Raw genomic sequence first — 24,805 nt, 5'->3', positions numbered from 1 at the left:
ATAGACGCCTCCTTTAAAAAATACCTTTGTGTTTACTCAGGTTTGAATATAAAATTGTCTATGAAGGTTCTCATTCATCTGGGTGACATTGTCTTGAAGTCTGGACTCAAAATCAAGACTGTCAGACTGAAGGCTTAAAATTGGTTAGTTGATTTGAAATTTTTTAAGTGTGAAAAAAGTGCATACTAAAAAGGGCGGCATCAAACACATTTTTAGGAGCAGCTGAGACCTGATCACCCTCATTTGCTGCGTTGAGTTCTAATTATTCTGTTCTTTTAAATCCCCTTCACAGTTTCAGGGCTTTCTTTTTCTTTTGGTCTGTCTTGTGCTTTTATTTGGAATTTTCTTTCATTCTTGTTTTTGTTCATTTGTATTATAAAATGATTTCCCGCGTGAGCGCGCGCTCTCGGAGTGACGTACGTGTGGTTTGGGCAGACGTGAGTAATCGATCCCTGAGCCCAGGCGCGGCACTCTTCTGTTTTCGAGCGTGCCAGTCACTCTGCCATGGCGGCCGTTGTGTGGCCGATGAAGGAGGGGACGTCCTAGCCTCCGTGGATTTTCTTCAGCTGTTTGGTACCGAGCGTGTTTCCCTCCCGGTCGACGTTTTAGCGCGTTTCCGGCGTCTGCAGCGGCCATGACCGTGGAGCAGAATGTCCTCCAGCAGCATTCTCAGAAGGTAAACGACTAGTAGCTACATTAGCCTGTCGACAGAAATGCATAGTTTGGGGGCTGAACCACGCCAGTACAGATAAGAAGCGGATTTTCTTAAGTAATTAACGGTATTTGTAAGTTTGTAGACATTTCTGCTCCCTAGAAGCCAGTTACAGCTTTGAAATTTCACAGAATTGTCGGTTTTTCTACTGCTCGACGCTGCGTTATTTACTGTTATGCTAGCTGTTTATTAGCCACCGTGGGCTAACGGAGCCACACAGGGAACGGGGAAGAATGTTTTGCTGTGAACGTGGGGTTTCTGTGACACCGTGGAGCGGTTCCGCGGTCAGTTCCGGACGTGAACTGACGGATGGGGCTTCCCAGTCCCAGCGGGAAGCGACGAACCCCACCGGAGAATCCAGTCTCCGCGGAACTGGAGCGGCTGCTGCGTAGATGTTTACAGCGCGCGCGCGCTCGCTCGCACGCGATCATTTGATATTTGTGTACAAAGTGGATCCGCGCCCCAGCCGCGAGGCTTGGCTGCGGGCGCATGTTCATAGCCTGGAGGCACGTTATTGTGTTACATCCCTTAATTTGTTGCCTGAAGGTTTACTCTGATCCTCTGCCTGGAGACGCTTGTTTACTTGAACAGGTCCAGGGGTCTCAACCCTGTTCCTCTGAGCTACTGCCCACCCTCTGGTCACCTGGATCAGGTGTGTTCAGTCAATCAGAAACTGGGAAACTCAGTCCAGCTGATGAGTAGTTGCTGAGGAACAGGTCTGGACATCAGATTAACCAAACACACCCTAATGCTCACGCTGAGTAGGTTCGCTTCAGCACTTTCCAATATTTAAAGTACTGTGTTTGAGAGAGAGAGGAAACAGCTATTTATTGGAATACATGTTATGATTGGCCACATATTGTCTTAGAACATGTCCAAAATTGCTCAGATTGGATCCCTGTTAACCCCATTCTATTGTCTTTAGCCCAACCAGCTCAAAAAGAGCTCCACGGGGCAAGAAAGCCCCTAGGCTGGCATCTGGGTTGGTATTTCCCCCTGTAGGTCAGCTGCATGTGACTCACTGGTCTACCGGTCAGCAGGGAGGGGCAGGTCTGGGCAGAAACCTGCCCCTCCCTGCAGGCGCTTCAGGGTTATGTTCAGAGCAAACATAACCCTGAAGCGCCTGTCAGTGACTCAAATCTAAAAGTAGAAATGTAGCTCACATATAACACCCCCTGGCACAAACCGCTCTGACCCCCATCAGGGGCTTTGCTCGCCACAGTTACGGGGAAAACACATCTCAATCTTCATTCTATCAGTTCATACTTTGTTGTTAAACACCTGCCATACTGAACCCCTCAGCTGTCCGTGTTCTGATTTGACTAGCTGCTGTTTGTTTCTAGGACTTGTTGACATACAGAATCAAATCCTGCGTTGTGGATCGGAAAAGCCTCGTCTGTGTCGTGCAATCAAATGCTGGCGATGGACATCGGCGTGGCGAGCGGCTCTCATTCCAGTCGCGTCACATGGAGATGAAATGTGTTTGTGCTCGTCAGAGCAACTGCTCTTGTTGTCAGCCTGGCCCAAAAGTCACGAGTGTGACTGACCTCATTCTCTGCAGACCGACATGCCAACAAACCCGGACCCAACTGTGTCCGAAACCGTCCGCCATTATTTGTAGCCAGTAAAACATAGACGTTTTTACAGTGCACGTGATGTCATCTCAAAACACAGGTTCACAACGGAGGTGGTCTCATGGCGCCACGAAAACCGCCAAACCAAGAAAAACAACCATTCTGAATGCCAGCGATTCATTTATTCCTAATAATTCAAGATTGCCTAAAATCAAACTCTTGTGCCGAGAGACAAAAGAACAAAGAGATGGCACGAAGAAGACAGCGGTTTAGTGGTTACCATGGTGACCTGTGAAGCCAAGCTCCTCTTGGGGGAAAGTTAGGTGAAAGCTTTTACACGTGAGGTGTTTGAGTGTTTCTTTGCTCACCTGTCGTCAGGACGCTGCACAGACTGATCCAGGAGGGATTTGGTGAAAACACACATCCTAACCTTCTGGTTAATGAAGAGGGCAGAGAAAAGAGAAGAAGCCACTTCATCAAGTCACAGACCGCTAACAGCCACGGGGGGCAGTGGAAGAAGAAAACCGCTTTCACTCTCAGGCTTCTCTTCAGACCCGTCTAAATCTTTAACATGGTTCTACCTGAAGTCAGAGATTGATCTAAGATTAATGGTCTTCTCATTTTAAGTCATGCTCGACTATAAATGCTCAGATTTCAGCATCTCAGTCCACCCTCATTTCTCAAATATACTGTCTAGAAACATTTAAAATCTGATGTTGGTTGGGATTTTCTCTCTACTGTCAACATAAAAACCAAATGTTGAATGTAAGGAAAGGCACCAGTACAGGAGGAAACAGCAGGACGTTGAAGCCCATCTCATCCATGTGTTACTGGGAGGAGAAGACGACGACATAAACCTCAACTTTCCCTTTTTTAAGACCAATCCTGATCGAACAGAGAGATGGAGTCTGCTGCTGATCAACCATGATGTTATTCTGCTTTACATCGTGGTCATGTAACATTCAGTAGCAGTATAGATGAGGTTATTACCTCGGCACACACGCCCACCAGCTTGTTTTCATCGCTTAGATCGCACACACATCATTGATTTAGCCGTTGCTGCTGTTTTCCAGCAGCTGCGCCTCATCGACGGCTGCAGGCGCGCTGCCTTCCTGTCTGGACGCTGTGTACAGTTCTGGTAGGAAAGCTTCAGTGGACTCCAGTGAAAAGATTCCCACAGCTGCTATAAACCTCCAGAAAACTCCATGTTTACCTCCTTGTTGTGTTTGATGGCAGCTTTCAGTTGAAATGAAAACACACCTGTGAACTTCCTGCTCAGTTCTGAGCTCTTGTTTTAAAAGCACTGTACTGCTTTACTGCATGTTGAAGGTACACGTTAGCATCACGTTTGTTCAGCCTCTTTGAGCTTCTGGCTTCTTTCTGGAGCTGCAGAACAGTGTTTGGGTTCCGACTGGAGCCTGATCTCCACAGTCAGCGCTGACTTTCCTGTGGCTGTTGTGTCTTGGCTGCCTGGGAAAGATCCTTTTTTCTGCAGCTGTTAGGATAAGTCGCATATCTTTGGCTTTATTTGTCCAGACACTTGGTTCTGTGGAAACCATGGTAACAAACTGTATCGATGGTCCACATTTAGACAAACAGTGTTGCTCATCACTTTTTCCCAGAGGAGACCTCCTATCTTTTGTTCTAGTCCTTTATCAGACACTCTTATCTGAAAGGACTTTTCTGTTGCGTTGAACTTTTATAATCTTCCTTTTTCTGCTAAAAGGTACCTCATTTTTAAGCTCCGAGTGGATGTTGAGCAGAGCTCTCCTGTGATTGTGTTCTGAACGGATGTCCTCCTGTCCTCCTGCAGCACCAGCAGACGCTCCTAAACCAGTTGAGAGAGGTCACCGGCACCACAGACGTTCAGCTGCTTCAGCAGGCCCTGCAGGTTCGGTTTGTTGCACCTTCAGCAGTTTTCCAGCACTACAAAAGCACACTCCATGCTGTTGTTTGTTTTTTCCTCCATGTTGCTTCAGGTGAGCAATGGAGACCTGGCTGAAGCTGTGGCCTTTCTGACTGAGAAGAACGCCAAGGTTCCTCAACAAGATGAGACCACCTACTACCAGACGTCCCAGGTGTCCAATGACAGATACATCAGTGTTGGCAGCCAGGCGGACACCAGTGAGGACCCTCAGCATTTCTGCGCTGCAGAACCGCCCGCCGCTGCAGCATTTCAAACACCTCCCTGCTTGTGCTCTGCTGCAGATGTGATTGATCTGACTGGGGATGATAAAGATGATCTGCAGAGAGCCATCGCCCTCAGCCTGGAGGAGTCCAACCGGGCTTTCAGGGAGACGGGCATCACAGACGAGGAGCAGGCCATCAGCAGGTGGGAGGCCAGCAGACACTCAGAGGTGTTCACTGCCTTGAGGAGCACAACTCTTCCTTCCTCTTCTTAAAGCAAATGATTGAACTGTTTCCAGGCCGTTTTGACTCTTTGGAGCCTTTCCAAACACTTCATCACACTGCTGAACCTCAGCTCTGTGGATTCAGTTTGCCTGTTTAAATGAGAAGTGGCTTCATTAGTCAATGTTATTGAGTTAGAAAGACAAAGTGACATTCTGGTAGTTTATACAGTTTTTCACTCCTTTTCAAACGTGCAAAGCAGTTAGGGGCGTCCTGGGTTTCACCGTAAAGTACCTTCACAGACACCATGAGAGGTTCTGTCGCCTGATTTGACTGGCAGTCTAGCATCAAGTTCAAATCAATCAGTTCAAATATCTGAAGTTTGGTGAAACTTCACGTCGTGTCAACCAATGAGGAACTCAGCTTTGGCCCGTGACGTGTTGATGATGTGATCAGCAGGTAGAAACCAAAACCAACATGGAGGAGCAGCTGATCGTTTGTTCTCCTCCTGAACTTTATGATCTTTTTCCTATTTGTCTCATTTAATTTGTATCATTTCCGTCCTTGGCTTAATGCAGGACAGTGAGCTGTCAAAGTGGGTCACAGAGAGACCAAAGCCCCACCTTAAATCCATGCAGCTGCAGCAGACGGTGAGGCTCACCGAGCTGGGAGAGTCATCAACCCAGACATGGAGGCGTGTTTACTGGTTTAAAAGGAATAAATCTGATTTCTAAACGTCTTCTGTGCCTTCCATGCATTGTAGAGCTTCCATGTTGCGTTAAGGCTAAAAGCCTTTGACAGCAGCTCCTCCCACGTGTGTCAAAAAATGTAAGTTTATGAACACACTTTTGGACAAGAGGCAAACAGCCACTTTGTCACGGGGGTGAACGCATCAAAAAACGTAATTTTCTACTTTTGGCTTTAATGCCTGTAGAGGTGGATTCATTATTTGTGTTGTGATGGGGAGTTCATCCTCCTGCTGACTCCTACACAGAGGTTTTCTGTTCTATATTGTTGAGTCATCTTCAGGTTGTTACGGACAGATCCACATGACTCACAGATGGACATGCAAACAGAAGGGGGGCGGGGGGGCCTTCATGGTGGTCTGGTTGATTTAGTGGAGCAGCTTCAGTTTGAGCTCTTTTTTTTGTTTTACTACTCTGCCACTTTTTTAATGGACAATCTGCTTTAATCAGATTGTTTTTCTTGGTACAGACAAATGATACGAAGATATTTATTGATTTGGGTTTTCGGGTAAATTCTCACATATTTGGTTTTTTTTTTCAGGGTTTTGGAAGCCAGCATAGCCGAGAACAAGGCCAGCCTAAAGCGGACCCACACAGAAGTGTGGAGTGATTCACCTAACCCACATGAGAGGAAGAGGATGGATAACTGCCCTGTGGGTCTGAAAAATGTGGGGAACACCTGCTGGTTCAGCGCTGTCATACAGGTAAGTGTCCACAGAAACTGCTGGAGGTTTGTCATCCATCCATTCCCCAAAGAAACAGGAGATGAATCTGTGATGCTTTACAACGTTCTGCTTCTCTGCTCCATCTCTGCTCAGAAACTGTCAGTTTAAGCCTTCATGGTGGCATTTCTTCATCATTGCTCCCATGTTTTCTTCTCTCCTCACATACAAGTCTCTGTTCAACCTGCTGGAGTTTCAGAGGCTGGTGCTGAACTACTCACCTCCTGCACGAGTCCACGACCTGCCGCGCAATCAGAAGGTGAGGCGGTGGAGCTGCAGGTGTCTGTTGGGGCTTCTGCAGGTAACGTGAGGAGCCTTAAAGATCTCCCAGGTCATCATGGACAAACGTCGTCCTCGTCTGGAAATGGAGAAGATGAAAATCCTCTTTGACGTTGTTCACAGAAGCAAAAACCAGCCATTAGAACCATAAAAACCTCAGATTCTGAGTTTGTTTCCAGACATGTCAACACAGATAATTATGTTTAATACGACTCTGCCCTGAAGTTTGACAGTCCTGTTAAGGTTTTTTCCTGTCTTTTAAGTCAAGCTTCAGTAATAACATGGACACAAAATAACAACAAACAAATGAATAGAAATCTGCTGAAAGGTGGAGTTTCTGCAGGTTAAGTCAGTCATGAGACTCTCAGTAACGGAGAGGAGACCTGAGCTTTGGAGCTTGGACACAGATTCACTTCTTTTAACTGTCATACCCAACACAGATGGTTTCTCTTTGTGTTTGTAGCTGAAATCATTGGATTCTTCTGGTTGTTTCCAACACCTGCCGTTTTCAGAAACCAAGATTCTTTTTCACTGACTCCACTTCGGCCTGTCATTAGCTGTTTAGGATCAAACCTGCTGGGTGGCGGTGTTGTCAAAGTGTGGCCCCGCCCTCACCTTGTGTCGCTCATTAAACTGTGGACGGCTTTAATGGCCCTTACTCTGCAGCTGAGCTCTTTATGCTTCCTGCAGCAGTGAAAGTCCTCTTGTCACAAGCACAGCCTCATTTGTGTCACTCATCTGTTAGAAAAAACCCGCTGTACACTGATCTGCAGCAGCCTTCTGGGCTGACCTGAGCTGACCTCCGGTCAGGTCTGCAGAATGAAGATGATGGCGAAACAACAGCCATGCTCTCTGGTGTCTTAATGTCGGTGTGCGGCATTTAACAGTAGAGTTGGAGACTGACAACATTCAAACATCCTCATGTTTAGGATAAATGACTGGAAGCAGACGCCCAAAGCCTTGTCAGGAATTGGTGTCTTTCCTGTATTTTGTGTGTTTTTGCACTGACTGTCGCTATAAAGGAATCACTGCGCTACACCTGCAGAAGCCTGCCAGTCACAGCAAATGACCATAAAGCTTTCTCACTGCCCTGATTCCAACTTTGATTTCTGTTTTTTTTGCTCTGAGCAGGAGCACAGATACCTGCTCTTCATGCAGGAGTTGAGGAACCTCTTCTCCCTCATGGTGGGCTCCAAGAGGAAATATGTAGACCCTTCACGGGCGGTGGAAATCCTCAAAGATGCCTTCAAATCCAGTGAGTCACAACAGGTAAGCTTCTCCCGATGTCCTTTGCTGCACGGGATCACAGACTTCCTGAAAGTGTCTTTAGGGGGGGGGGGCAATGGTTCCACGTAACCAGGGGGTGACACCTGCAGGCCTGCATGTTTATGGATATGGCCCTGTTCACGGCTGATCACGTGTGGCCAACCTTTTACAGCAGGACTGCGGCCCTCCAGGCCAACCTCTGCACAGCTGGAATACAGGAGCGTTCCTGCTGCTTCTCCTGGTGTGGCTCCTTCACTGTTGAGCCCCAGTTCCCCCAGCGGTCCTCCCCGTATCACACTGACAGTCCCACTTTGTGAAGGGACTCAATGATCCATAGAAGGCTTCTGTGTGAAGTGAAGCGTGACAGACAGATGTGTGATGATGTTTGTTCCACAGCAGGATGTCAGTGAGTTCACCCACAAACTGCTGGACTGGCTGGAGGACGCCTTCCAGATGAAGGCAGAAGACAGGTAAGCTGCTTCTAGTGGACCTGATCCAGATGACCTGAAGGGTGTTTGCAACAGTTTCTCATCCCTTGTTCTCAGGGAGGGGGAGAGACCGAAGAACCCCATGGTGGAGCTTTTCTACGGCCGCTTCCTCGCTGTGGGGGTTCTGGAAGGTGAGCGGGAGCCCATGATTTCTGCCATTACAGAGTAGCATGATGGAGGAGTAAGAAGGCTGAAGCTCAGCCTGATGCCAGGATGCAGAGAGTGGGGGAGTCTCCCCCCTCAGTCATGGAAGGTGACCTCATCCTAATGACTGTAAAACACCAGAGCTTACGCTGACTGGAGGAGACCTTGGCGGCTGATTAAAATTCTGTTTATTATGCATGACGACGCTGGCTCAGAGCCTCCTGAAGGTGGTCCTGAACTCCTCATCTGTGTCTGCTGGCCCCCACCGCTTTAGGGCGGGGCTCAGCAGCTCAGTGGAAGAGGCGGAGAGGGCTCAGGTTTAAATCCATAGTCAAAGGATCCAATGCCTCTGTGCTCTTCAGCATTTAGATTTTGGATTGGGGGGTTAAATGGCTGCAGCATGTGGAGAAGGAGTTTCTCCCACCCTGGTGTGTGACCACCGATGGGGCTTTAAGGTAACTGTAAGTTAGGTTTCCATGAGGCAGAAGGTAACGATGGAGATCACACCTTCCTGGTGTGGATGAAGTCTGTTTATGCATTGAAGGAAACCCAAAAGTCTACGTTCTTTGAAGTGCTGTAAGCCCCTTTGACACACATGTTCAACACTGACTGTCACTGAGGGGGGGGTCCAAACCTGTGATCTCTGTGACCACCCCATCAAGTAACTGGCTTCAAGCTAAATGAGCAGGAGTCAAACAGAAAAGGTGCAGAAAAAGCTGCTGAAATGAGCTGTAAGATGCTGGGGGGGTCGGATGCTGGGTCACACACAGACTTTGCCTGATCTCACCTTTGGTTTGTCCGCTGTTCCCTTTGACTACAGGTAAAAAGTTTGAGAACACAGAGATGTTTGGGCAGTACCCCCTGCAGGTGAACGGCTTCAAGGACCTCCACGAATGTCTGGAGGCGGCGATGATCGAGGGGGAGATCGAGTCCCTGCACTCTGCAGAAAACTCTGCCAAATCGGGTCAAGAGGTCAGTGATGCAGACTGAGCACGGCAGCCGGATCCTCTGCTGAGGAACCGAAAAAGGAAGAGGGTGCCCCCCGTGACCAGGGCGTGATCACATGTCAGGCTGGGGTCACTCATTAACCATGACAAACCACCATTCACTTGGCTTTCAGACGTCCACTCAACCTATTTTATAGGGTTGGAATAAAACAGTTTTATGGAGCTGAATATAGAAACTGAATAAAGATGAATCTTTCATTAATTTATCATTTCTTTTAATACAATGATAAAAAATAGGCTAATAAAAGAAAAAACAAGAACAATATATGTATTTCCATTCATAAAATCTATGAATTGATACTAATATGTTCAGTACGGACTATGTAAAAACTCATCTTTTATGGCATTTGTTCACAAGCAGCACAAACCCACTTCAGAGGAAAAAATCAGTCCAACGCACCTGACAGCAAAAATAACCCAACATCCATGAAACAAAAATTAAACATGTTCATAAATCAGATTTTAATCAAAGTACAGTACATGCAGACGGAGCAAAGCGGTTGTCAGCATCTGAAGGACAAAACCTGTTTCACAGCCTGGAAGTATTGACAGAGAAGTTGTCTTCTCTGAGCTTCGTCTTGGTCCTACAGATGAAGCTTGGATGTGTGCTGCTCCTCCTCCTTCTCCTCCTCCTCCTCCTCCTCCTCCGTGCCTCATTCAAATGCCTTAACACTTGTGCACGTCACCCAGGCTCCCGTCTGCATTGAAATGCTTCAAAAACCAAAGAGTGACGTCCAACGTTTGAAACGGTCTCAACTCAATGTTTTTCAGCACTGGTTCACGGAGCTCCCCCCCGTGTTGACCTTTGAACTGTCGAGGTTCGAGTTCAACCAGGCTTTGGGACGACCTGAGAAGATCCACAACAAGCTGGAGTTCCCCTCCATGCTCTACATGGACAGGTGATGCCAACACGGATGATGGTGATCATGTGTCTTTGAAGAGCCCCCCCCCCCCCCCCCCCCCCCCCCCTAATCCTCTGCTGGGGCTGTGCACAGATACATGGATAGAAACAGGGAGATCACCAGGATCAAGAGGGAGGAGATCCGGCGACTGAAAGAGCACCTGACTCTGCTCCAACAGCGACTGGAGAGGTACACTGCCGTCCTTTATGTCCGTCTGTGGCTTTGTGCTGTGAGGAGTGAGGATGCAGACGCTGCAGCGTCTGCACACGGCACCGTCGAAACAGAAAAAACACCCGTCACACGACATGCTCATGAGCTCAGGTCTAAGTCTAGAACGCTCCAACATAGATCAGCAGGTTGGAGGCGACTGACGCTGTGGAGGTGCACAGACGTTCACTTCAAAGATGGTGCTGCACTCTGGCCTTTATTTGATTCTTCTTCTCTCCTTCTTCTCCCTCCATTCTTTCAGGTATCTTAGTTACGGTTCAGGCCCCAAGAGGTTTCCTCTGGCAGATGTCCTCCAGTATGCCATGGAGTTTGCCTCCAGTAAGCCTGTGTGCACCTCCCCAGTGGAAGACATTGACACGTCAGCGCCCCCCGGTGGTGCAACAGGACAACAGTTGGCGCCACCAAGGCAAGTTCACATCGATGCATTCTAAACAGATATGTGCACAAACACACACTGAACACACAAACAAAAAATGCCAATACAGTGTGGAGTTCCTCAAGGCTCGGTTCTGGGGCCATTATTTATTCTGTACCTTAAAGTTTGTTTGTTTCCTTACTGTCGAAAACAATCTTGTTTGTTGTAGAGAACATTTTGGAGGAGCAGCAGAACAAGAACCTACTCATTTAAAAGTTGATCTGGTCTGAATAAGTTCATATTAAATTTAAATAAAACTAAGTTTATAGTATTTAAAAATAGAACAATTGACGCTAAAAAGACAATTATGATTAATGATCAAGAAATTGAAAGTGTCGTAAATAAAATGTAATGAAAACAGGAGTCAGAGGAAACATGTAAATGACATAAACTGTAAAATATCTAAATCAATATGTGTTCTTCACAAAGTTAGACATTTTTCAAATCAGTCATTCTGGACACGGTGTTTTGTTCTTTCATCAACAAATTAAATGATTAGAATTTGGAGACCTGATTAATTTAACAAATATTAAACCATGTTCAAAATGACCAAAGACTTTTCCATTTAAGAGATAATAAATCCAGTTTTAGAGGATCAAATATGTTAAACTGTTAAAGATTCTAAATTTCACTGTATCTCCCTGAGAGGGGTTCAGGTATGGAAACTGCAGGATAGACGGTTAAAAATTGTCAACCCATAAAAAAATGAAAACAGCTATAAAACATATAAAAATACATGTGAGGGAGTCGACAAGATTTTTGGATATGTATTTTTTCTTATATTTTTGTCGTTTATTGATATACTTTACAGTGATTAGTTTGTATTACATCAGTTTGAAATCACTATTTTTATAATGAATAGTAAAACTGATGTTTTGCAGACTTGACGTCAACAATGAATTGCATATACTTGTAATTTAATTATTGTGAGTTTGTAAAATTAGTCAAAACTGTGGATTTATGTTTGCTAAATATATAAACTAATTCATGGATTGAAGCCAGTTTACAGGAAATATTTCTATGATCTATGAACCAATGACACAACAGAAAGAGGAGATCCAATGTTTAGTGGTTTTGTTGTGAGTCTGCTCTCTGTACTGTAAAAGACGAGTTTATAACAGCAGGAGTCACCATGGTAAAGGCCCGTACACACCGGGACGAATATTCGCCAGCGTTTTTCGCCACGTTTTTTGTGTTCACACCCAGGCGATTTTCGCTGACGATGAGCCGAGCGAACATGCAATTTCATTCCCTGACATTAGATGGGGCTTAATGTAAAACAGAAATACTCCTGTACACAAGGTGGCGCTGCGCAACTTTAGGCTTCTTAAAGTCGCTTTTCCCTCAGAAAAAGAAAGCAAGTATTTACGCGCTTGTCAGAATAATTCAAAGAAAACATGAATATTTCAAGCACCAGTAGCTCCAACTGGTGCTTGGTTCGGGGATATTATAGAATGTCCGTCATTATTTCTTCGCGGCTGTGTAGACGCTACTTGGCGTCTATCTTCTTCGCTGGTATGTGTGCTCAGAAAGGCAGTTTTGTGTTTGAGCGCCCCCAAGTTGTGTTTTACTGTAACTTCAGAAGCTCCAGACACGTGTGCAAAAGCGCCATTCTCATTGGTCGAGTAGATTTAGAGGCGACGCGTCAAACCAAAAAAACGAACCCGAGGCGTTTTTTAAAAAGTGACGCTTTGACGCGTGGCGTTTTTTCGCGTCGGTGTGCACACTCACATTGGTGCCCTTTGTCTAGTCACGAGGCGTTAAACGTCGGCGAAAATGGCGGGCGAAATTCGTCCCGGTGTGAACGGGCCTTTAGTGCGGGCGCTGCAGCAACAGATTCTGAACCGCGTACTTCACTGAAATCCTGCAGATTTCTGCACGCCACCGCCATGCCGCCATCTTTGTCTGAAAACCGCAACCTCACAGTGTTGTAAATGTATTTTCTGCCAGTCCTTTCACCATCGTCACCGTTTCCCCCCCAACAGCACAGCTGAGCAGGACTCTGCTCCCCCCCAGGACAGCTCCGGCCCGGCTGCGGCCCCTGCTGCTGCCCCTGGCCCGGCTCAGCAGCAGAGGGTCTCCGTTCATAAGCCTTTCACCCAGTCCCGACTACCTCCAGACCTGCCCATGCACCCCGCCCCCCGCCACATCACAGAGGAGGAGCTGCGGGTGCTGGAGGGGTGTCTGCACCGCTGGAGGAGCGAGGTGGAAAACGACACCAGAGGTGGGTCCCACAGGACAAGATGGAGCCTGAAGTCTGGTCTTGTTGTTCTTGACACTGTGCCCCCCCCCCCCCCCCCCCCCCCCCCAGATCTGCAGGGCAGCATCAGCAGAATCCACAGAACCATTGAGCTGATGTACTCGGACAAATCCATGATGCAGGTGAGCGGCTGACATCCAAACACTCAAACCGCTGCAGGACTTCTTTAATGTTCCGCTGCTTTGTCAGGTTCCATACCGACTTCATGCGGTTCTGGTCCACGAGGGCCAGGCCAATGCGGGCCACTACTGGGCTTACATCTACGACCCCCACCAGCACTGCTGGATGAAGTACAATGACATTTCAGTCACCAAGTCGTCGTGGGAGGAGTTGGTCAGGGACTCGTTTGGGGGCTACCGCAACGCCAGCGCCTATTGTCTGATGTACATCAATGACAAGAAACCCTTCCTCACTGAAGGTACAGATCCAGTGGGGGGCGGGGGCGCTCTGTGTGTCAGAGCCTCAGACTTCAGCTGTTAAAGAAGGTTGAGTTTAGTTTGAGGTGTCGTTAAAGGAGGCTTTTCCTTTTCTGGCCTTCAGTTCCTGTTCTCAAGTCCTCTGTTAACACAGGAGTTCTGTTCAGTACAGCACAACCAGAATCTGATCCCCTCTTGGTTTCCAGGGACATTTATCTTTTTTTTGGTGAGGGGGGGGGTTTCATTTATGAGCCCGAAACCTTTTTTTTTGCATCTTATTGGTTGAATGCTATAAATCCTTCAACCCATTGTTTGTTTTTCTTTCTTTTAGTATATTTTGCCATTTTTTGCCGTTTAAGTCCTTCTACAAATTTTCAGCTATTTTAACCATTCAACTATTCAAATGTTCAGCTCTTTCAGCTTTTTGCAGCTATGAGTTTTGGTCCTTCAAATCCTTGAACTTTTCAAGATATTCCAGGATTATGTGGATTATATGTCCTTTTCAATATTCCTGGTTGGTGGTGTTATGGCATGAGACATGCACTTTGGTGCACGACTTCACCAATTTGATATCTGGAGCTTGCATTTTTCCACAAACATATCTTTTTTATTATTGTGCTGTTTTCCCTCTATTAATGGTAAACTTTGAGCATCTCCATCTTTCTTGTTTTTTTTTTCTGCCACATATTACCCTTTAAGTTTAATTTTCATTCACCAATATAGCATTCAACCCTGCATTTTCTTCTGGAAATGCACCTCCTTCTAGTTTTTAAAATATCACCCTGTACCCTGTATAACCAAAATGCAATGACAAACCTCAGTTTTCATGTAAGGGTTAATGACAGACTAGTTGTGTTTTATCAGAAGAAGCCTGAACCGTCTTTTTGAGGGATAATGCACACTTCAAAGGCCATTAACCTGCTCATACCATGCTCACTGACAAAAAAAACAATATTTAATCATTTTTTAGGACTTTATTCTTGTCATTTTTCTCAGTTTGGATCGCTCAATCTATTTGTTTCATGGTGCGTTACGTTGTCACGGTAACGTGGCACCGCTCCGCTTTGCCGGCTGGGCCAGCACGGATCTTGGATCACCTCTTAACGCTTCTTTTTTTCCAGATGATGAAGCTAAAGGTTGTTTTAAAGAAGCCAGAGCAGCGATACAGAACAGTTGAGCTATGTGACCGGAACTTCTTTTTTAGGTGTCCATTATGTAAGGGTTAATGGCCGACGAAGTGTGCATTATCACTTTTTAACGCACGCCGTGAAAGCCTTCGCGTCGGACGGTTGCTTCAGCAAAGTGCGTTAAAAAGTGATAATGCACACTTCGAAGGTCATTAACCCGCTTATACCACGTTTACTTACAAAAGCAATACATAGGTACCAGTTTTAAGTCTCTGCCCAACCGTTAAGCTGACTTACTGTGGCGGCCCCTAACGGTGGAGGCTGAAAGGCGGAGGAAAATCGTTTTCTTGACTTCATTCTTAATGCTCTCACTATGATCTATGAACCAAAATCGCTTCTTTTCTTAAAATCCTACATTGTGTTTTGCCGGATTCTCTTTATTTATTTATTTTTTTACAAACTGTCTTTCACAGTTGAAGCATCAGTGACTGATGGATGCTTTTTGGTTCCATTTTTCCATATTGGATATAGTCGGACGGCTGAACAGGGCGGTCCCTCACTTCTCCCTCCTTTGTCCTTCTCTTGCAGAGGAGTTTGATAAAGAAACCGGTCAGATCCTGAGCGGCATGGACAAACTGCTTCCAGACCTGAAGCAGTACGTGAAGGAGGACAACGAGCTGTTTGACAAGGAGATTGAGGAGTGGGATGCCCTGCAGGCTCACAAGGCCCAGCAGGAGAAGCTGGCGCTTGCCGCCGCAGCAGCAGCTGCTGCAGCTGCTGCATCATCCAGCACCTCCACCTCTTCTCCATCCCCACAGCCCATGAGCATCGAGTCCAGCCCCCCCGACAATGCAGGTTAGTGACAGAAGACTCAGCAGAAAAACCAAACTGAGCATGAATCAGCATTTCAGCTCTGCTCTCTGTATTTTTAGAAGTCTTATAGCTGGAGGGTTGATGCCCCATCACATTCTGAGAAGGAGACTGTTAATGTATGATCTGTTTCCACTGTCTGTCTTGAAAAAGTGATGGTTAAAGCATAAAAAATGCTCTGTGATGCTTTGGGATGCTGGATAACATCAGTTTTAGGACACACTTGTCTGATGGAGGCTTTGCTCCCCTGCAGCCCCCCAGCAGGACCCAGAGTACATGGAGCAACCGTCTCCAACCAATGACTCCAAGCACCTGCAGGAGGACACTGAGAGGGCCATCTCCAGGGCTGCTGCTGAGCAGGGGGAGAGGGGGCCAGAAGCCCTGTTAAATGCTGTATGTACCATGCAGACACAGCACCGCCACCCATCAGCTGGAAATGACTCACTTTACCCCCATGATCACTGTCCTACTGTTTATGAGCAGCTTTCAGCTTTATATGAACATGAACACCACACAGTAGTCCTGACTAAACAGGTCAAAATAGAAAAAGCAAAGAAAGTTTTCCTGCAGCAACTTTCCTGATCCACAGTCTGTTCCAAGCAGAGCAGGCGTTTCTGCACAGACTGTGTGCAGAAAGACCTACTGAGCTGCAGGAGCTCCAACGTCTAGTGTGTAAAAAGAGTAATCGTTCTGCAGCCAAAGTTATTATGATTTATACCATGGTCTGGGTGAATACTCTGTTCTGATTGGCTGCTGGGTGTACGTTAAAAAGTGATATACCACAGTGATAACCGCACGGTGAAAGAAAAAGTTCCGGCCACCTAGCTTAAATGTTTTGTATTACTGCGCCGGCTTCTTTAAAACAACCTTTAGCTTCATCATTTGGACAAAAACAAGCGGTAAGAGGTGAACTTTCTCTCTGAACTGATGCTTTATTCAACCCATCGGAGAGATCAGCACATATATATCGCTTTATATCGCCGAATCTTGACTGCAGCGGTGGTGCGGCGCGATGTGGATGCCGCACCACGTAACAAATAGTCAGCTTTTTGTGAGAAAAATGATCCAAATCGGGGGAAAAAAAAGAATTAAGGACTAAAAACTGGTTTATATTTATTGCTTTTGTAAGTGACCATGGTATAAGCGGGTTAATGGCCTTCAAAGTGTGCATTATCACTTTTTAACGCACTTCGAGGAAGCAACCGGAGGGCGCTTCAAGCTTCCACGGCGTGCGTGAAAAAGTGATAATGCACACTTGGTCGGCCATTAACCCTTAATCCTCGGAGATGCTGCCAGCAACACTTAAAAAAAAACAATGCTCTGACATATAACCTATCGTTCACATCAACATCGTGAGTCATATGTAGAATGTAAACACTGGAGCTAAAGCTCTGATGTTAAAGTGATGAAAAAATATCAGCAAACTGAAACATCAGAAAGTAGATCTGTGACCTCTGGACACACAGACGGTTTCCAGTCTTTCTTTTACTTTGAAGCATAAATTTCAGCTGATGAAAATCCAAAGCGTTGTCAAAAAAGCTGGAATCCTGTGAGAAGGTAGACCTGGGGGCCTTGGGGGGGGTGGTCGGTCTGACGCGACCCTGAAAGCAACAGAAGCAGGACATGGAGATGCCCTTCAGCCCCTCCCTGTTGGCTCTAGTTCTAATCCTTCCAGTCACGCTGCTGTTTCCTCTGTCGCCCTTTTTCCACAGTCGCCCCCCCATCCCTCTTTTCTTCAGCCAGAGACCCAGATGAGCGCCCCCCCCAGCCCTCCCTGTGAGCAGCAGCTTGCAGAGGAGGAGTCCCTAGGCCAGCGCACAGTAGAGGTGGCCATTCCCAACGTGGGGACGTTTGTCATTGAGTCAGAGGAGGGGGGGTACGATGACCAGGTGTGAACCACAGGGGAGTGGATCTGCTGCTGTGTGCTGACCTCAGCCTGAGGATGTCATTCACAGACACTAACACCCCCACTCCCCCACCCCTGCGTTTTCTGAAGTTGCTCTGCATCTGGGGGCGCTCGGCTTTTTGACAGACCTGTTGTGTTGGGGCTCTGAAGCTTCATTGGGGTCATTGCTGTGTACAGACCCCCCCTGCCGCTCTAACAGTGCATGGACGGCTGGTGTCTGCATGCTCTAACAGCACAGATCGCCGTGACGACCTGTTGTTGTGTTTAACGCGGCTCCTTCTTCCTGGTTAGACGATGATGACCCCCAACATGCAGGGCATCATTATGGCCATTGGCAAATCCAGCAGCATTTATGAAAAGAGCGGTCCTGAGGCAGCCTTCTTCAAGGTACTCCCTCTCTCCTTTCTGCCCCCCCATTCCACTGTCATTCTGCTGTGTTTGCTCATGTCTGACGCTGTTCCTCGGTGACGTAGACGCTGAGTGAAGCTCTGCCATCGCTCAGAAAAACACCCAACTCCTTTTGCTATCTAGCTTGATCCACCCGTCTGCAGTTACACTTCGGGTGGGACTGAACTTTCACATTCCACCAGAAATGACCGAAAGTCACACAAAAGTGTCGACTCGGATGAGCTGCAGAAGTCCAGACTGTGAGCCTGATCTACACTGGTCCCACTGCAGTGTGTCTCCATAAAGTGAAACGTTCATGAATCAATCAGAAGGTTTACATTACAAACATACTCCGTCATGTTTGCGTCTGACGCTCATCCTTCTGCAATGAAAGCTTCCCATAGCAGCCATTTCCAGTCCATTAACGCGTCAATTTTGTGGTTAAAAAGCCAGAAAAACATTTGTTGTACTTCAAAAATATATACCATTTTATTTTAGAGTTAAGGTGGCGTCCCAACGGTGACACCATAAATGACACCAGCATCCTTTTTGCCATGGACGCTGAAAGTTTAATATAGGTCGTTCATGACAAAAAACAGACTTTTTACAAGGACTCAGTGAGGAGAGGGTATGGGGGCTAAACCCACCCCTCCTCTGGAAACCGGGGGGGGGGCTGGAGACGCAATGAAGTAAAGTAACTGACGGTGGTGAGACGGACTCCCAACGTAATGCAAGAGCGAGACGCCGCAGACAGATCAGCGTGAATCCAGCGTTAGTCCTTCCAGAGGTTTGAGACTCCGCCCCACCTCAGAGCCTTAACCCCTTCCTCTTCTCTGTCTCTGTCAGGCCATAAAGTTGGAATACGCGCGACTTGTGAGGTTTGCCCAAGAAGGCCCGACTCCTGAGAACGACTACCGACTACAGCACATTATCGTCTACTTCATCCAGAACCAGGCCCCAAAGAAAATCCTGGAGAGGACTCTGCTCACTCAGTTTGCTGACAGAAACTTGGCCTTTGATGAGAGGTGAGTCAGAAGTTTCACCCACGCCAAGAACTAGAACATCTCATAAAATCCCTCTGCTTCTCCCTTCATCAAAAAAGGTATCAGATCAAGATAGTTTATTCTGACCAATAGAATGACTGACTGAATAACTGCTGTTTACTTCTCTGTGGAAGTCTACAGCATTTCAGCTTTTTGGGGACCCTCTGGTACTTCCTTTTCTGAACACCAGGGGGAGGGGTCACTCAGTCCAGTTCTATTTTACAGTCAATGGTACATTTATGAAGAACACCGACTTCACTGAAGCGCCTGTTTAAACATGTTTGCATCACAAACTGCTGTTTTGAAAACAAGTCTTGGACTCCAGCAAAGTTCTTCTTATTTAATGAGTTGATCTTTAAAACCTATGAGCTTCAGACGGCAGAAATGTCTGTTTCACACATTAGTGTCAAACAGTGGTTGTCCTCACAAATGACCAGCAGAGGGAAGCAGAGTGTCCACAGCAGCAGCTTCTGACAGTCTATAACAGGGGTCGGGAACCTTTTTGGCCAAGAGAGCCATAAACGCCACATATTTTTAAATGTAATTTCGAAAGAGCCATACAATAATGTAGTGTCCTTTTCCCACACTGAGACTTAACCTCTTTTAAGGTTCTTTATTCTGGTTAATGCAGGCTGTAACAAATGCCGTAAATTAATTCAGCAGCTCCTGAATCTCTCCCGCCGAGACGAGAGCGCTTCTCCCAACTTTATATTCCCCTGCTCCCGCTCCAGCCCTCCCATTTCCCTTATTCGGCCCATAGCTGAACCCCATTGGTCCAAATTAACTAACAACAGGCTGAGCGACAGAACTGAGAGCCAATCAGATCTCTGCTTGATGCGTTCAAGGAACTCCAGAACTTTTAACGCGGCCCAACAGCCAAGTTAAACTCAGTCCGCGACAATATGTTTAAAGCTAAATATACAAATGAATGTGTGCATTTGATATAATTTCAACACTTTTAAAGGACAATAAGTCTGTGGATTATTTTTAATAACGTTGTTATTCTGTTGCTAATAAATGATCAGTATTTCTCGTGGTAGTTTTGCTGATGGTCTAGTCTGGTTGATCCGTGGTGAGTTTCTGCTTCATGCAGGCGTTGAGACTTTAAACGTGATCGTAGGTCTGAATGTTCTGTAAATGTGAGACAGACTGCTCACATGCAGACGGGGAGTCAAACACACACTCACACACTGCAGTGAGTGACGGGCAGCAGGTTTTACGTTTTTACAATCCCTGCGCGATTCACCTTACTGACCGAGCCCACAACTCCACCCCCACCCTCTGCTTTCTCCCTCTCACATCCCGTCCCCGCTACTGCGCGCTCTTTCTCAGAGACGGGGGCGCGCAGTTTTAGGCACGGCAATTCACAGGTTTCCGGGTGGTACAAACTCTGTGAAATAATAGATAATAGTAACTGATAGCGCTGGCGCAGATTTCTCTCTCCAAGCACCGCTACTACTGTGCGCCTCTGGCATCGCATCGCGCCCGAGAAGGACTGGTCTAATGAAAAATAAAAAAATAAAAATGTGTCTGCGAGCCACATGTGACCATCAAAAGAGCCATATATGGCTCGCGAGCCATAGGTTCCCGACCCCTGGTCTATAAAGACGCAAACAAAGAAAAGATAAACGAGGCGTGTGTTTTAAATGTTGTTCCCTATCTTCCCGTCTGTTGAAACCTCTCAGATGGTTGGCTTGACTTCCTACTTTGAGTCAGATACATAGATTTGTGTGTGGATAAGAGCCTCCAGGAGGATGCTTCAAATCTCCTTCATGGCATCTCAGAAAAGTCCATTTGGTCATGTTGAGGCCTTGAGTCGAGAGTCTCACCTATGAAGCCCCTAATGCTAACTGCTGCGTCCTTCCTGTCAGGTGTAAGAGCATCATGAATGTGGCGCGTGCTAAACTGGACCTAATCAAACCCGAAGAGGTCAACATGGATGAGTATGAGGTGAGAAATGCAGCAGTGGCTGATCTGAGCTTTCCTTTGCAGCATTGGTCTCAGGAATTGTGGCTTTTCTCTTGACAGACGTGGCATCAGGACTACAGGAACTTCCGTGAGACCACCACCTTCATGGTGACCGGTTTGGAGCTCTTTCAGCAGTCAAAGTAAGGAAACCTCTTCCAGCTCATCTGGAAGTCTGTTTAGCACTTAGGAGACAGACATATTTGAAAAAAACTACATTTGTTTAATGCTTATCTTAAGAAATTGTACACAAACCAAGAATTAAATAAGAAAAAAGTTTAACTTGATAACTGATGCCACCAATTCTACAACAACTCCTCAAATAAACTGCAAAGCATGTTTCAAGTACAAATGCTGAAGCTTAAAGGATAGTTAATAATAACTATTAATATTATAAGTTCATAAAGTGGGCCTAAGTGGTCAGCATTCCCTGCAGGAAATTCAGTTTCTGGTTTCATTCGGCGTCTTATCCCAGCTTTCCAGCAGGGGGCAGTGTCCTCCAGTCTGTGTGTCCCAACGGTCGGTTCATCGAGTTCTTGTTCTGTGAAACGGTTCCCTCCCTGGAGTTCTGGGACTTTCTGTCATAGTTTTATCTGTTTTTAATGTCTGTTTATGCTCTGCTTGCAGTTATGTGGAGGCCCTGATGTATCTGGTTTACTCATACCAGTACAACAAGGAGCTCCTGTTGAAAGGCCTGTACCGGGGCCACGACCAGGAGCTGCTGGGACTTTACCGCAGACAGTGTTTGCTGGTGAGGACTGCTGTCAGGATATTGGTTCTTTCTGGGGGTGGGGGGCATGCACGGGTCTGATCAGTCTCCCAGCTGCACTCGGTGACCTCACAGCTCGTCACGTAATGGCGGGGAAGGGGAGGGGGGGGGGTCCAGTGAGCGTGAACAGGAGACGGCGGCGTGTCCCAAGCTAACCTCTGGCTCCGTCCTCACAGCTGCTCACCTTCAGCCCGTTTTCACTGAAAACTTCTCTAAACGGTTGAGAACAGCCAAAACACGCAGCTCCTCTGAGAGGAGGTCAGCGGGTTCGTTCCAGCAGAGCACTGGGAGTCAGAGGAACAGCCCAGACATGGTCGCAGACGGACTCCCATTACAGCAGTAACACTCACCGTTTTATTCTGGTCACGATCTGTTTGATTTAACAAGCTGGAAGAGTCTGTGGAGAGTCATAAAGGGACCCCTCAGAGTCAGATGAGCTCACACTGATGGGCGTGGCTCTGCCACCACAGCACAGAAACCCAAACCCGGACCAGAATGAAGCTAAGCTCATGCTGATGTTCCAACATAATACAACATTAGCACCAACAGCATGGCTGCTCAGAGCATCTTCTCCTGTGGAGCTCTGCAGAAGGACCTGGGAGTAACGAGAAATGCATGTTTCTTTGTTTAGGCTTCATTACAGGCAGGTCAGATCAACAAAAGCAGAACTCAAATGTCTGTTTCTACCTGCTGTCTCCTTTTAGAGACTGCATTGTGTTTGGGAAGAACTGCTGTTCTGTGTTTTTCTGCCTAAACATTGATACTAAAAGCCTTTTGCATGTTTGAGAGTCCTCCTGCAGTCATAACTTGTTTTTCTGAACGTCAGATGAAGCCGTCCGGTCTCCTGGTTCATTTCTCTGGACGAGCATCAGAACTGGAACTCTGTTTGGGTCACTGAAGCCCTTTTTTTCTGAAGCACAGCAGGCGATCATGTGAGGAGCAGAAAGATCTTCCCCTTCAGTTACACAGAATCAGCCACTGATGACATTTAGATGCTGATCAGAGGAGCTGGTCCTGTCTTGATGGGAGGAGCCTGAGGATAGCTTGCAGGAATGTGGAGCAATGACTGGTTCTGGTCCACAAGCCTTCTGGCACAGTGCAGATGATCCATGTGCTCAGCTTCCATGCCTCACCATCAGTCGGCATAACTTGGTGTGGTTTGCGTCTCATGCAGATCTGTCCTCTTCCCACAGAAACTAAATGAACAGGCGGCCTCCATGTTCGAGACGGGAGAGGAACCGGACGTGACGACGGGTCTGGGCGTCATGAACGAGCTGGTGGTCCCCTGCATCCCCCTGCTGCTGGCCCACGATGCCGAGAGGGACCTGCTCGCCGTGGAAGACATGAGGAACCGCTGGTGCTCCTACCTGGGCCAGGAGATGGAACGTGAGTCCCTGACAGAGCCCCATGCTGTTATGTTTGCCCCACCCCCGCCAGGTCGGCATCATTTCTGGCGTGCTCGTTCACAGTGGTGGGTTTAGATGCCGCTGTGGTCTTTGAGGCGCTGCCCGTCACACTTCCTGTTCAGGAAGAGCTGTACGTTATCGGCTCTGTGGAACAACCACCGTAACCACCCATGAACCCACCCTTTCCTCGTGTTTACTGTGGGATGTGCAGATCTGCTGCTGGCGTTGACTCTGTCGTCTTCTGCCAACAGCGAACCTCCAGGAAAAGCTGACCGACTTCCTCCCCAAGTTACTCGACTGCTCAACGGAGATCAAAAGCTTCCACGAGCCGCCCAGGCTGCCCAGCTTCTCCGCTCTGGAGCTGTGCGAGCGCTTCAGACGCGTCATGGCGGCCCTCGGCAGGGTGCCCACCCATGGAAGATGAGCTCAGCTGAAGACCCCGCCCAAACCCACGGACATCTAAGCCACGCCTTCCTCATTTGCTCAAGGGTCACTTACTGCTATAGCCGCTGTTCATCTGTTACTTCTTTGCTGCTACGATTTTATCCTCATAATATTATTTTAGTTTTATTTACAGCAGAACACAAAGGATGGAGAGGGGGGGCTGGACTGTTGGGGGAGGAAGTGAACAGAGGAATTCTGGGTAAACGGTTGCAGTTCAAAGCAAATGGGTTCAGCTCCGACTCTGCAGCACAAAGTTTGAGGTTTTCCATAGTTATAATTGTTGTTGCTGTTTGAGTCCAAGCTTCCTCCGCCGCGCTCATGTCGCCTCCTGCAGCCGTCATCCGTGTTTGGCGAGGATCACCGCGCTCCGCTGGCCCAGTTTGGTACGGTACTACCACGATTGGTTACATTTTTTTTAAAGAAGCGAGGAGGAAGAGGAGGAGGACCTCCAGGTTCTGCATGGAGCCGCACGCCTCTGGACTGAAGATGGGATGTTTCAGTGCTGTGCTGGATGGCCGTGCACTTCCTGTGGCTTGTTAATAAATCAAAAGAATAAAATTTTACTCATGGCTCTTTTGGCCAATTAATTCCTTGTGATTCTCATTTCTTGGTCAGTGTATTAATATGTAAAAAATCAGAAATCCAGCAGTCAAAAGGAACGTCAGAGTCCACTTTGATCCAAATCCACCACGGTGTACACAACTAATAACACAAAGACAGAAACGGGAACACAAAGATCATCTCTGCAGTTCTGAAAATAACCACTAGAGGCTGGTTTCAAGAGAGTCATTTCCCTCGAGTTTTCTTTTTTACGATTGTTTTTATTTTTGTCTATTTTAATTTTTTGTCTTTTTATGGACTATTGTGTTGTTTTGAGGTGGGGTGGGGGGGTTTAGATAAGATGAGACTATTTCTCCCACAATGTGGAAATTCTTTTGTCTGCAGCAGCAAAGTGACATCAGACAGTAGGGGTGATGGAAAAAATCGATTCAGCGATATATTACGATGTTCATTTGGCGATACTTGTATTGATTACAAATGTTGTCAGGAGGATATTTATTTCATAATTTCTAAGCGCCTTCAGCGTCTGACTCTTGTTTTCCACTTAAACATCAGACCACTAGTTGGCAGCAGAGAACACTGAGCCTCTTTGAACAGCTCTACACACACAAAACAACAAGAAGATCTCGGTCAGAAGCAGGTTGTTTTGGTGTTATGAGACATGAACTACTTAGTTTTTACTTAGGATGGGTACTGAACCAAAACTCTCTTCCATGTTGCTGCCAGTATCATAAAAACCCAGATGGCAGTGCTTTGTAGCGGCTCAGATAGTGAAGCAGTGCAGCTGCACAGCGGCTAATGCACGGAGCATCAGCTAAA

At 47.0% G+C, this 24,805-nt stretch overlaps 1 protein-coding gene across 4 annotated transcripts; it reads left to right on the top strand.

Annotated features, from left to right (window-relative positions):
- The first annotated feature begins 388 nt into the window (after positions 1-388).
- On the top strand, positions 389-24,012 carry usp25 (ubiquitin specific peptidase 25). 4 transcript variants are annotated; one of them, XM_023962203.2, is made up of 26 exons: positions 403-676; positions 4,100-4,177; positions 4,266-4,410; positions 4,495-4,618; positions 5,923-6,085; positions 6,276-6,362; positions 7,514-7,651; positions 8,048-8,118; positions 8,194-8,267; positions 9,101-9,252; positions 10,059-10,186; positions 10,283-10,378; positions 10,659-10,823; positions 12,818-13,056; positions 13,144-13,214; positions 13,282-13,510; positions 15,224-15,490; positions 15,759-15,898; positions 17,218-17,394; positions 17,703-17,798; positions 18,645-18,823; positions 20,713-20,791; positions 20,870-20,949; positions 21,434-21,557; positions 22,769-22,961; positions 23,233-24,012. In XM_023962203.2, the coding sequence occupies exons 1-26, from the start codon at positions 635-637 to the stop codon at positions 23,403-23,405; spliced, it is 3,510 nt and encodes a 1,169-aa protein (XP_023817971.1). In that variant the 5' UTR covers positions 403-634; the 3' UTR covers positions 23,406-24,012. The 4 variants fall into 4 exon arrangements, with proteins under 4 accessions (XP_023817972.1, XP_023817971.1, XP_078787312.1 ...); XM_023962202.2 differs by having other exon boundaries at positions 406-676; positions 8,045-8,118; XM_023962204.2 differs by lacking the exons at positions 17,218-17,394; positions 17,703-17,798 and having other exon boundaries at positions 389-676; positions 8,045-8,118.
- Positions 24,013-24,805: the final 793 nt, after the last annotated feature.

This window comes from Oryzias latipes, chromosome 14, assembly GCF_053564925.1.
Source record: "Oryzias latipes strain Hd-rR chromosome 14, Olatipes_Hd-rR_3.1".
NCBI classification, from domain to species: Eukaryota; Metazoa; Chordata; class Actinopteri; order Beloniformes; family Adrianichthyidae; genus Oryzias; species Oryzias latipes.
The sequence above is the reverse complement of the archived record's forward strand: the minus strand, read 5'-3'. Positions and strand labels throughout refer to the sequence as shown.

Excerpts from the sequence above, each read along its gene's own strand:
- usp25 (XM_023962202.2), top strand. The coding sequence starts at position 635 with ATGACCGTGGAGCAGAATGTCCTCCAGCAGCATTCTCAGAAG. Across the intron at positions 4,178-4,265 it reads TGCTTCAGCAGGCCCTGCAG|GTGAGCAATGGAGACCTGGC; the intron begins GTTCGGTTTGTT and ends ATGTTGCTTCAG. Across the intron at positions 8,268-9,100 it reads CGCTGTGGGGGTTCTGGAAG|GTAAAAAGTTTGAGAACACA; the intron begins GTGAGCGGGAGC and ends CTTTGACTACAG.